This window comes from Chelonoidis abingdonii, chromosome 4 (assembly GCF_003597395.2).
Source record: "Chelonoidis abingdonii isolate Lonesome George chromosome 4, CheloAbing_2.0, whole genome shotgun sequence".
Lineage (NCBI taxonomy): Eukaryota > Metazoa > Chordata > Testudines > Testudinidae > Chelonoidis > Chelonoidis abingdonii.
The window spans coordinates 21,779,527-21,793,282 of NC_133772.1; the positions used below are offsets into that span (position 1 = coordinate 21,779,527).

Sequence of the window (13,756 nt, forward strand, 5' to 3'; positions counted from 1 at the left end):
TCAATTAGTGGTAATATCTTTAGTTTGAGCTAACTCAAAGCATCTTCCCTTTGTCTAAGAAGCTGTTGGTTCTCTTCACCACAATGCTCTTGTGTACATATAACTTGATCACGTTTCTATTTAAAATAGGCAGCGTGTTCTGAGCTATCTGCAGTATTTTTGTGCTCACGTTGCCTAGATGATCAAAAAAAAATAAAATCCTCAGATTGAGGGGGTTTCTTGCAGAACACCTTTTAGATAACTTTTTAATTTTCTGAAATAGTTTCTTAAATCTTGATACCTTTCAGATTTCTGTAGCTAATAACATTTTACTTATGATAAGTAGGTCAAGCTATACTATTTGATACAGTATCTGTTACAAATAAGTTTAAAGCTTACAAAATTGAAGACAAAGATAAAAAGAGGAAGTTACTTCACAACTTAGCAAGAGTACGTCCTTAAGTCTAACTAGTTAGCAGTTATAGTTACCCAACCTACATCTCCTGTGTGTGAAACACAGACAGCATCTGCTGTCTTGCATGTTTTAAAGGCTTAGGACTAAATTATGCTAAGGATTCTGGCCTATATGTAGGTGTATATAACAATATTGTTAATAAGCTTCTTAGCTTCTGTATTGTCATTACAATCAGTTTCTTTGAATACAGTTTTTAGTAGCACACCGTTCTGAAAGATGGTGGAACCAAAATTGCTAGAGACCTCTAAGTTTCTGTTTGATGGGTACCTATTGGAGATGGTCTAGAAAAGGCCATATTCTGGCTTCTTTCCAGTCTTAATGTAAATCTGTGACCAGAATATTCATGTGTCTGTCTATGTAAGGGTTTATGTAATTCAGTCTCCTCTGTGTTGGGTGTCTAAATGCTATAATGTTGCTACTCTATTCAGTTTTCATACATACAGGGATGCTCATAAAAATGCCATATATTCAGGGGAGCTGGAACAGTTTTTATAGTGGAGATGCTGAGAGCCATTTAACCAAGCCATAAGCCCTGTATATGATGGAAATCACTTCAAGCCAGGGGGTGTGGCAGCACGCCTAGTTCCAGTATCTATGCATAGATTAGCTTTCTGGATAATTCCAAATTCTCCTAGGTCTTCGCTTCAAAACAGTTGAAGAATAAAATGCTTCCTCCGCTAGGTGGCAAAAGAAACAAGTGTGTGTTAGATAAAGGAAAATGTCTGGAGTAAGATAAGTGACAAAGGATGACTGGTATGTCTGCTATGCATGTAGAATAGAGCTAGTCAATATTTTATGACTGAAAAATGGAGTTGTATAGGAAAATGTCACTTCCAGCTACATTTTTTTAATGGGAAATGTTTAAATGCAACAATGCTTTTGGTTTGAGGTGCACTTTTCATTGATTGTTTTTTTTCCAAAATGGAAATGAAACAACAATTTCTATTAGAATTGAAATGAAACAAACCAAAATTTTCGGACTTCTTGTGAAAAGTGTGGGGCGTGGGGATGGGGGAGAAACAAAATTTTTAAAAAACCCTGAAATTTCTTGCAGGGTGAAAAACCCCTTCAGTTTTACAACCAGTCCTCATGTCTGGTGAAATTCAGCCCAGGGCGGAGGGAGGGCATGAGACCTAGGTACGATCCTAGTCTTATTTAAGCCCTTAGGGTGACTTTAAACACCGTAATCCCTTATGGGGGTGTATGTCATTGTGAAATTGTATTGCTCTTTTTTCTGCATAGTGCACTTTTTTAAAACATCAGAGAACTCCACCTATGTGCAGAACTAGTGGCCATTTTATTTTTAGCATTATTGCAGCTTGCTAGAGGGGGGCTCACACACTGTGCTCTCTCACCTGCACCCCAAACTTTACTTCTGTTCATTCTTTTTGTTGTTTTCTTTAGTTTTAAAACAGTCATTCCGAATGAATGCAAAATTCTACAGGAGTAAGTGGATAGCACTCCCTTGAATTCAATGGAGTTGCTTTCATTTACACTAGCATAGAATTTGGCCCTGAAAGTGTATCTTGGTGTGCAAAACAAAATAAGAAATACCCTGCTAGTGAATGTGTTGTCACGTTCTGCTCTAACAGCTGGTACATCATAGGGTAACAGCCTACTTCTGCTACAATCTAATGGTCTTACTCCTTTAGCTCAAGCACAGCCCTTTAGTTCAAGCCCTACTAACCATACATACAGGGAATCATTCCACTAACACTTTTTATTTGGTTCCAACAATGAACTAGGAGGCACATGGCATGTCCCCCCAAAAGTGCCAGATAAGGATCACATCAGCTCACTCATCTAGTACATCATCTTTAGTGTTTTATCCTAATCAATAAGACTCTGCCACCTAGTATCTCATCTGATGTTCCATATAAAATTAAGTGGAAAGAAAAATAGATACAGCCTTTCTCTCACCCTTTGCCTGCCTTGTCTAGTTAGATTGTAAACTCTGAGCAAACACTCTCTTATTCTAGTTGTACAGCACAATACGGTCCCAATAGTCGTTGCAGTCCTGTAGGTGCTACCGTAATACAAATGAATGATACAATGCTGAACTAGGCTGCATAAAGATTGAGACATCAAAACACAGTTTTACCATTAAGTATGTTTATCATAATAGAGTCAAACGCACCGTTTCCCCACGTACATAATATTACAAGCAGAATGTTATTTTCCCAGTGAACAGAGTTTTTGTATCAATTCCAAAAATAAGTTTTGCATTTTAGCATTGCTTCAAACTTCTTGGAAACAAACCTCCATTTTGCAATAAACTGCTAAAATGAAACCAGAAATGAAGATCAAATGACACAGAAGGATCTTAAACAGGCCTTTAGAAAGGGCAAGTGGATAGAGGCCTCTGAACTGATAGTGTTTTCTGAAGGTAACGTACCACACATTAGTGAACAATATTGAATTGTATTTAATATACTCTTGGAGTGAGATTGATAGACACAAATGTGCAGAGCAGCCTGTGATCTGGTGAGGATGGGATATCTGAAGCTTAGGCAGATGCTGAGTAGGGCGTGAATAATTAAACCTTTCCTTTATATAGTATGTACTTGCCCTAAGGACAGATTCAAAACCCACTGAAGTCAATGGAGATACTGCAGCTGACCTGAATGGACTTTGGTTCAAGCTCCTCATGAACAAATGCTAGACTTAACTGAATCGTTACAATAAAGGCTTGTATCAGGGTAAGCACCTAAAGGGAAATTGATCTGTTCAATAATTAAAGGGACACAGTATTAAAAAACATGGATTGGATTGATTTAAACTTGTCGATGGTGGATTCTCTGTAACTTGGAGTCTTTAAACCATGATTTGAGGACGTCAGTAACTGAGCCAGAGGTTAGGGGTTCGGTTACAGGAGCAGGTGAGTGAAGTTCTGTGGCCTGTGATGTGCAGGAGGTCAGACTAGATGATCATGATGGTCCATTCTGGCCTTAAATTCTGGCTTTCCACTCTTACGCATGTTGAGTAGTTGTTGATTCCACAAACAATCCCATTAAAAACAAATAAGACTGCTTGTGGAGTATGCTGCTCCACAACATGTGTGGATGCTAGCATCTGGTCCTCTACTTAAAAAAATCCTAACGGTTAATAATTGCAGCTTGGATTAACAGCTGTGCAGAGGATGGAAATTCTGTTTTGTGCAGAATTTTGAGACTTCAACATTTAGCTTTTGTTCTAAATCGGAATAAAACCCCACCATTTTGAAATTCTCTGCAAATAACACATTCATTTCAGGTTGGTTTAAACAATACATTATGACAATTGTTTAATTTTAACTCTTGTCATTTCATTTTATTATATTTTAATATAATACAAGTCACTGCAAAACAAAAATCAAAACGTTTTATTCTGAAAATGTCAATTCCGTTTTGATGGAGCTTTTTTCCCCAGTTCTCTTCTAAAAGGAAATTCCAGTGCAAACAACCAAGTTTTGCAAAGCATTTTGATTTGATGGACCTGTAGGTTCTCACAAAGTATGATTCTATCAAAGTTTCTGACCAGCTGAGACTTTCAGAAATGGAAAAAAGAATTTACACTATTTATTTTGCAATGTTGTAGTAGCTGTGTGGGTCCCAGGCCATATGAGACACATACAGGAGTGAGGTAATAGCTTTCATTGGACCAACTTCTGTTTGGTTACAGAGACAAGTTTTTGAGCTCCACAGAGCTGGTCTTCAGTTTAGCATTTCACTGTGGTTGGTTAATGAAATTATGCTGGTTATTTTCACCTGTTGATTATTTTCTGTTTCAGTTTCTATTCCCCTGTACTAGCCTGATTGTAATGCCTGTACTTGCTCTGATCAGTACTTGCTCCCAGAGTAGACGCACTGGATACAACAGGACTGCATGGATGTGGGGTTTGGCTGCACAGGCCAAGTTCATCTTCCATTTGCAAGATGGAAGGCTGCACGGAGCAGATCAGACAGTGGATGCCTTAAGCTGCAGCCTGCCTCTGCCTCCAGGCTTATATTATTTTTATTCAAGCATCTCATAGCTGTTCAGTATGAGCTCAGTGCCTTAATGAGAATAACAAAACAGGGGTTATTTGTGTGAGAAATCACTGAAGCAGATGAGTGAGGGTTACACAATTTGCCCTAGTCTTTTAATCTTAAACCTTTCTAGTAAAACCCCTTTGTTCCGCTATATAAAATAAATGTTGGGTCTGGCGTATTGTTGACAGCATCCCTTTTGTTACATGCAAAGTGGCATTTTCAGAAGGTTGGGGGAGATTTTCAAAGGGCAGTTAGGCACCCAACTCATTGAAAGTCAATGGGAGTTAAGAGAATACGCACAGACTAATGGACAAAGCACTGGACTTGGACGCAGGAGACCCAGGTGCTATTCCTGGCTCTGCCACTGATCTGCTGAGTGACCATGGGTAATTCACTTTGCCTACTTGTGCCTCAGTTTTCCCCATCTATAAAATGGGGATAATGATGCTAACCTCTTTAGTAATGTGCTTTGAGATCTACTGACAGCAATGCTAACTCAGTGCTTAATGTTGTTTGTGCCTTTGAAAATCTCCCTTGCCCATATTTTTTGTCTTTGCACTCACTGTGTAGAATAGGTGGTGGTGGTGGTGAAGAGAAATAAAAAAAAAAAAAAGAGGCAGCAGGTGGTGCTCATTTCTGAGAGTAGTGCTGCCCAGTTCTCTAGCTGAGAAGGGCTCTGAAGTGCTCTCCTGTTTGTTAAAAGTCTATGTTCTTGAAGTCTACTGAACACCGGAATCGGCCATCAATGAACCTGGAGCATATAAAGTTTGGCAAACACGGGCAAGTGTGGTGTTGGCGTTTTCCAAGGAAAGGGACCTTGAGGAGAAAATGGAAGAGACAAAAGACATTGCAAAAAATGTCAGAACTTTAACCACAGAGCAATGCTAGGAAAATCCTTGGCTGGGTGAAACAGACTTCTCCCTATCTTCCTGTAGGGGTTTCATGTTCAGTGACAATGAGCCAAATCCTGAAGTTCTTTACTCTGGCCCCAATCCAGCAAAGCACTTAAGCTAATGGATAACTTTGGCCATGTGAGTAATCCCTACTGGCTTTAATAGGACTGATCAGATGCAGTATTGTCAATGCCAAGTGTTCCAAACTCAGGAGTCAAGTCCCCAAAAGGAAATTGCTTGTGTGACTTGTGGTTGGTCAGTGGGGTGAAACTGAAGTCATTTTTGTCTGGCTGGTTTGGTTTACCTCAGAGGTGGAAAAACCCCAGCCTTTGGCTGTGACTGACCTGTTTGAGCAATTGATCCTGAATTGGCACTCTCAGTGGGTCCCGCCAGAACCGCATCGTCACAACAAGTAGAGCCCCATTCAGTGCCTTGCAGTACATTGCACGGTGAGTCGTGAGCCAAGCTGGGAACAGAACCCAAGGGCCCTGAGTCCGAGCCCACTGCTTTCACTATTGGACAATGCTGCCTCTTTCCCCAGAATCTAGGAACCACCATTTTCACACTGGGGTGTGTAAAGTTAGGCCTTTAAAGTAGGGGTGGAGGGGCTAAGGCACCCAATTCCCCTTGAAAGTCACTTTGGCTTCTTTGACAATCCCAGTGGGCAGTGACATAAGAACAGCTTGACTTCCAGAGGTGCTGGGATCTGCAGGAGGTCCTCCCTCCCCCCACACCTGTTTCTCATTCTGTTCTACTTCACTTTTCATGGATTTGGAGATTCCAAGGCCAGATAGGACCTCTGTGATCCTCTAGTCTGACCAGCTGTATCTCCCAGGCTAGAGAACCACCCCATAATAATTCCTAGAACAGATCTAGTAGGAAAACATCCATCATGATTTAAAAATGGTCAGTGATGGAGAATCCACTGTGACTCTTGGTAAATTGTTTCAGTGGTTAATGAGCTCCCCTGTTATAAATATATGCCTTCTTCCCAGCCTGAATTTGTCTAGCTTCAACTTCCTCCCTGTTACAGGGACGGGAGGGCCAGACCCTCCGCTGGTGTGAGAAGTTCCATTGAAGTCAGCCATGCTGCCTGCATTCAGACCCACCCGCCAGGGCCGTCTCCAGGCCCCAGCGCGCCAAATGCGTGCTTGGGGCAGCATGTCGCAGGGGGCACTCTGCCAGTTGCCAGGAGGGCGGCAGGTGGCTCTGGTGGACTTCCCACAGGCGTGCCTGCAGATGCTCCACCGAAGCCGTGGGACCAGTAGACCCTCCACAGCCACTCCTGTGGGAGGTCCACCGGAGCTGTGGGACTGGCGAGCAGCAGAGCGCCCCCCGTGGCGTGCCACCGTGCTTGGGGCAGCGAAATGGCTAGAGCTGGCCCTGCCGCCCGCAGTGAGTACACATCATTCCCAAGAGTTAACTGAACTGTGATGCGCAGTGCTCCTGATTTTCCTCTCCCCTTTCCTGGTGCAAGGCCACTGAACCCGGTCCTGATTGACATGCGTGAGAGCAAGATCAGGCCCTGTGAAGTGTAGTGGGAGGAGAAGTTTGGAGTAAGTAGTCCTGTTGTGTGGATGTTTGTGACTGGGGACTAATTGCACCAGATTTCTGGGGGAGAAAGGAATACTGATTAATTTTCTCCTTACCTCTAGACACTAGAGAATCCATAGGGGCATAGGCCTGGAAGGGACCTGCTGGGTTATGAGATCCTGTCCCTGCTATCACAGGCAACCCTGTCAGAATCCCATTCACATACTTACCAAACTCCACCTTCAAATCACTTGGGTTGTTTGAGCCCCCCCTCCCCCCCCACACACACTTTTTTTACTGGAAGGCTGTTCCACAACCTCTGTCCTTTGATTAGAAACCTGCTTCTAATTTCCAGCTTCAGTTTATTTCTGGCGGGGTGTATCCTCAGTTGTTCTTGTACCAGCGCTGTCCATTAGCTTCAACAGTTCTCCCTCCTTGATGTTCACCCCTTGATGTATTTAGAGATTCCTGGGAACCCCTTGACTGTCTGTAATATATAATCCCAGGCAAGCTCTTTGGTTTCCCTAGGTCGTTCAAATTTGCTTATAAACCTTCACCTGCCACTTGAACTGCTGTGTCATTGCTCCATCTCCTGGTGGATACAACACACGCTAGAGATTAGTGGCTGGGCCCCATGTAAGTTAACTGGGTTTTGCTGCTGCTTTTTTTGTGGAGAAGGTTGGGATTTCACCCCTGGGTTCTATTCCCAACTCCACCAGTGGCTGCGTGACTCTAGGTGTCGCAGTGTTGTAGCTGTGACGGTCCTAGGACATTGGAGAGATGAGATGAGTGAGCCAATATCTCTTATTGGTAAGAGAGATTTGCTTTTGAGCCACAGTTGCTCAAGCTTGTCTCTCTCTCTTCCCCCCACCCCAGAAATTGGTCCAATAAAAGATATCATCTTGCCCATCTCCTCTCTCTGATCCTGGGCTAGTCACTTAGGGCTAGATGTTCAAAAGAACATGGCATCTGTTTGGGCGGTAATAAACAGACAGATTTCTGCAACAGCTTGGCCCACTGGCCCCAGCTGTGCTCTTGGCAATGCTGGCCTGAAGCCTCTGGTTATGCAGCCATTACAGGTGTAGTCTCATTGAATAAAGGTTGCAGAATCTAGACCACTGTGCCTCAGTTTCCCCTAGCTTTATCATGGGGATAATGCTTCCCTCAGAAGGAAACTTATACAGCACGTGGAGGGCCTCAATAATGAAAGGGGCTGAGCGGGGCAAATTATTGGGATAAACTATCCCTTGGCTATCAGCAGCAATCATTTAGCTGTTTTTGCTGAGATTCAACATTAGAACACCCAGGATGGAAAGGGCCTGGATTCCCCAATGTCTTCAGCTTCCTCCTTTGCCTCTCCTCCATTGGTCCTTCTCATCCCCCATCCTCTCTCCCTCCTTCCTCGTATTAAATGGAGAGGTGAGGAGCTGACAGATGTTTATCTCCTGACTTTTCAAAACAATCCCTTATGAAATTTAAGCCTCAAGAATTAATCTTTATTTCCCCTTCACAGTGATTTTAATAAAGTCTGATCCCTTTTGAATCTTCCCAGTCTCCTGCAGGCTGATCCCGGGCAGAGCGCCCTGCATTATTTACTGAGTCTCCCTCCTACGAGATCAATATCTGAGGAGTTATTAGCAGAGTCCCTCAAAGGCCTTAGCAACTGGTGTAAGTACTCCCACTTTGGGGTAATCCCAAGGCTTTTGTGCTGTGTGCTGGACAAAGCCACTGAGTTTTGAAGGTTCACAGATGTTATCCTGGCTTCTGGTTTGCTTTGTTGAGTATTTAAAGAATTCAATCTCAAGTGACAAAAGCACCTTTCTTTAAATAAACTGAATGCACAGATTGAGCCCCCTGGAGCCACATGCATCGCACTAGTTGAGCTGTTAAACAGGCTTGTACAGCTCTGGCCATAGGTCAGCTGTGACCTGTAGAAGCTGTGACAGGTTGATGTTAGTAGAGTGCTGTTTGAGGATCTAGCTGAAAGCGCAAGTGGTCATGGTAGGGGAAGCCTCAAAGCCGGGTGTCAGGACTCCTGGATTCTCTTTTCAGCTCTGCATGTTTGGGTAAGCCTCTGTGTGCTGATGCAAATATGGGGAAACTGAGGCACATATTAGTTACCACAGGCCATGCAGGGATTCTCAGTTTGAGAGCAGAGCCCAGAGTGCTTGGGTCCCAGATCAGTATCTGCCCCACTAGCATATACATCCACAGATGGGTGGCATTGTGCATCCCGATCCCTGAAAGTCCTTCAGACTAGAGAGGTATATTAAACTGTAAAAATTACAAGCTGCCCTTTTAAATCCTAAGGGGTTTTCTAGTCTTGCTAGTAGGCTACGGGGCTTTGTAGGGACGTCTGTAATTGGAGTCCCTCTGCAGAAAGCCAGTCTAGAGTAAGTTAGGATGAGTTGTGCCTCTGTTTTGGCGAGCAGCCTATTTTCTCTCTCTCTGTTTTTGGGCTCTTCTATGCTTATTGAGAAATAAGGTAATGTTACATTGCAATCTTCCTGCAAGAGAATTCTCTGTATGCCATGAACATACCATACAGTATCTGGTTAGCCGGGTTATAGCACTGCCTAGACTAAAACAAAAAACTAGCTTTGAACTCATCCCTCCCAAAGAAGAGTAGATCTAGAAAATATAGATGCAGCAGTATTGAAAAAGATCAGCCCCTGGGTCATTGCTTAGACTAGGCTGTGAAAGGGTTAAGGCTGCTGGGCCATACCTTGTGACTGAATGGGTGGCATTCATCCCCTTCCTGTCCCAGTGGAGTGCACATCCTGAGCCCTCGAAGCCACAGACTGATTGCACAGCATGTCCCGGCTCCACACTGCAGATCCCTCTCACACGCCTAATGGGGAGGCAAAACAAACACCAATTAGCCAGAGGTGCATTCAGATAGGCTTTAGCATGTGCCAGGGAAAATTCCTGTTCCAGGAGGATCGGTAAATAAGTCAAGCTGAGCTCGGCTGGCAAGTGCTTCAAAGACCAGCATCAATTCTTAATCGGAACAAGAGACACTTTAAAAGCCACACATCTCAGGTTAAGTTGATGAGGCCTTGTGATGAGCGAGAATCCAGTTCTGTCTAGAATGGCTTTACATGAGCTCTTCTGACGCGTTCAGGACTTAGATGCCAACAGAGACGAAAGGTCTTTGTGCTCCTGAGGCTGACAATTATGATATACAAGGTGAGCTAGGGAAGCCAGCCATGCTGAGTTCAAGGCAGCCCAGCAATAAACTAATGGCTTCATAATAAAATAGTCACTTATTTGTTTGCATTATAGTCAGTCAGGGATCAGGATCCTGGCAGAAATCAGTTTTGCTCCCATTGAAATTAACAGCCATGCTGATTTACACTGGCTGAAGATCTGGCCCCAGATCTTTCATTCACCAGAATCTGGGAGCCAAAAACTGAATGCTGGGAACAGGTAACATGTAACCGAAGATCGTGGTTCTAGGCCCAAATATTGTAGGAAATGCTGAGAACTAAAGGAAGTTCTTTCCTTTTGACAATCTGTACAGATTTTAACTTTGGAAAAAGGGATCCAATTAGGCATTTGAAAAGTGCCCCTACCTGGCATTCTTATTTCCCATATCCAAAATCTCCAAGCTACTGTACAGTGCAGAGTGATGAAATGCTCCACTTACACTGGTTTGAGACATTTGGTATCAGCTTGCTTGATATTAGCCAATCAATGGGAGACTGGGCTGAGAAAAGGCCACAGGTTTTAGCTTCTCAGCTGCTAAAATTACACACATGGCTAGAATCTAATCCCCTCCCTTACACAGACTTTATTTTCAGAAGTGATCCTACTGAAATCAGTGGGAGTGTTTTGCTGCTTTTGAGAATCTTTACTGTTTACTTGGTGGTGGAGTGTCGTCATTCTACGGTTATTTTTTTTTAGTGTTCCATTTAACAATGGATGAAATGAAGTGAAAAAGGTCTTTGTTCTGTGTGCTTTATCAGACTAAGGATAGCCACTAGACTTTAAAAGAAAGAATATTGGGGTTCACGACGGAAACCAGTGGGATAGGATTGCAATCTCTTGTGGAGTATTTGTGTGTGCTTTTGAGAGACAAACAGACGAGCAACTATAAAAGTTTCAATTTTTAAAACAAACTAGATTTGATCAGTAAGGTGTAAAAAAACATAAACCTTTTAGAAGGAGAGTCTGATGCTGATCCTATTTAAGTCAATGGTAAAACTTCCAGCTGTAGGACCAGGATAGGGCTCAAATTGCACAGAAAGGCAGGTGTGAATTTATTTTTTTGCACTGGGGAGGGGGAGGGAAACAAATTGTACATTCCTCTTTTGAAATGAAGTTCTCTTCTTTAAACAATTTCTTGGACATAAGAAGTCTCCACTACAAATTTATTTGCAGGGAGAAGAAAGGGATAGTCTAGGATTTGCTTTCTGTCATGAGAAAATGAATCCGCTTTTTTGTATTTTAATCCTTTTCTGAATTCATGTCTCTGAAATGGAAAACAAGGGAAGCCAGGAGTTTGAAATGTAAAGAAACATAAGGGGCTATGGAGTGATGCTCAGGAATCTCACTATTGCTCTGTGCTTGGACTTCAGTCTGGCCCCTCCAACAACTCAGAGTTCACTGTAACCCAAGAGCAGCTTAATAATATCATGCTCTCACATAAGCAGAATTCGTACACCTCCAATGCAAATGAACACTAGTTAAATACATCGCTTGGACTTTTTGCCTCTCTCCTTTTCTCTTTAAATTTGGATCTTTTTTTCCTCTTGAGATCAACTCTTAATTCTTTGGATATAAATGAATGAAACTGATGTTAATTGGGATGCTCGGGCAGATAGGCTACATTGACTTCAGTGGAGCTAGGACAGCTTATGCCAGCTGAAGATCAGGACCTCCTTCTGAAGGTGCTGTGTTCCTATCACATCTAGTGAAGTCAGTGACTGTTTGGATGCTCAGTACCTCCTGAGATCAAAGCCCCCAAAATACTCATGGGCCCGTGACTGTTAACATATCCTGACCTTTGTGTTGAGTTTGTTAGAACTTGATATTTTTCTCAGCTTGAAAACTTTTTAACATTTCTCCCCTCCCCCACTCAAATACCAGTTTGTGGCATGCTACTGTTATGAACAGTTCCCCAGCCTGATTTTTATCTGCAGACATTTCTCTCTCTGGATTCATCGCTGATAGAGTATAAAAGATGATCAGTGAGTAAGAATTTAGTGTTTAGTCTAACTCATTAAAAAGTACTGGATCCTTGTATCATTCAGCTAGCCGTGTCTCATTCCAGAGAGAATTTAATTAGATACGAGTGATCACAGCTCAAAAAAAATCATGTATAATTAAAACCATTATTTGTGTTACTAATAAACCTCTATAGAAACCAAACAAATGTAAAAATCATAACACATTTTTCCCTCTTTATTCAATTTCTTTAATTTTTTTCTATAACTTCCTGCTCAAATGCAAGGGTGGAGGAATCAAGTCTGTTTCACTTTTCATTTATAGTCCATGTCACTTTCAGATTCACTGAGCAGCAAGTGCTGGTGGAGGAATGTTTGATTTAGTTCAAACTAAGAGTTTCCATCAGAAACAGAAAATTAAAACCACACAAGCATTTCTCTTGGGTTTAGGATTGCTTATTTTTTATTACTGATCTGTTGGGACCAAAATTTGAGCTAATACACACACAATGATATTTCATTATAATTAATATAAAGATTGCTTATATCTTCAAGCATCAGTATACATTTTTGCTGTTCGTATTCTGATTTGAGCTTTCAGGAGGAAATTCTTTTCTGAATTACAGAAAATAATAAATATCTTCACTGCTAAAGATGCGATTATATTCTCCGATCTTAGGGAATCTCATACCACCCACATCTCAGAAGGAATACAAGATCTCAGACATGTTCAGATGTGACATTAGATAGGCAAGGAAGTCAGACTTACCCCAGTGATGACTGCACATTTGTAAAAAGTTATTAAAAGGAAGAAGCACAAGATTTGGATGACCGTTTTCATGGTGACTAGGAAAATAAGGAAACTCTTCTCTCTCTGGTGTGCCAGAGGTGTCTGAAGTCCTTGTCCCCTTTCTCCTCGCTCTCCTCCTGATGAGATCTGTGAACACCCTCCCTCGCCTGGCTCTGTATATAACATCTCAGCCCCTTCAATCTCCTTCACTGATGTGATGTTTTTTTCTGATGATCTCAGAATAGGCAGATGAGACCCAACTCTGCTGATAGGGGGATGGTGGGGGGTGGGGGCAGAATTAATAAACTAGAATGAGAAGACTATCATTCTACTCTTACAAATTATGCAGTTTTTAAATGATTTAGAAACATCTGGATTTGTTTTAAAGTGTCCTCCTATAGCCACTATAAATTTGTATTAGCATAATATTAAGGGTTTGCACCTTTTTGCAAAAACACACAATTAGGCTGATTTCCACCCCCCCATGCTAGTGCAGAACATGCAAAGTGTTGGTATCTGATAAGTGTGTTTAGTGTGTTGTGTGGGTGTGGAGGAGAATTGAGAGATAATATTATATCTGAATATAGTATGTAAATATCGTAACGTAGGTTTGAAAATATTCTGTGTCTGTTTATATTTGAAATATCTTCCAAAACATTTTAAGTCTAGGAAACAATATGAACAACACACTTGCTTAAACAGATAAATGGATACATAGATAAGTATAACCTGTGAAAAGTCATATTGGTATTTCACATGATAGTCCAATGGACACAGAACACAGCTTGATTTCAGGAAACTTCTATTCTATTCCTGACTCTGCTATTGACCTGCTGTGTGACCCTAGCCAAGTCTCTTCACCACTCTGTGCCTCAGCATTAGAGGGAAGGAAAACTGGTCGAAATTCA

General features: G+C 42.0%; 1 protein-coding gene across 1 annotated transcript; it reads right to left on the minus strand.

Annotated features, from left to right (window-relative positions):
- Positions 1 to 5,160: 5,160 nt before the first annotated feature.
- Positions 5,161 to 12,899, minus strand: PROK1 (prokineticin 1). The gene is made up of 3 exons (XM_032804902.1): positions 12,828 to 12,899; positions 9,616 to 9,741; positions 5,161 to 5,280 (listed from the first exon to the last, which is right to left on the minus strand). The coding sequence occupies exons 1-3, from the start codon at positions 12,897 to 12,899 to the stop codon at positions 5,161 to 5,163; spliced, it is 318 nt and encodes a 105-aa protein (XP_032660793.1).
- Positions 12,900 to 13,756: the final 857 nt, after the last annotated feature.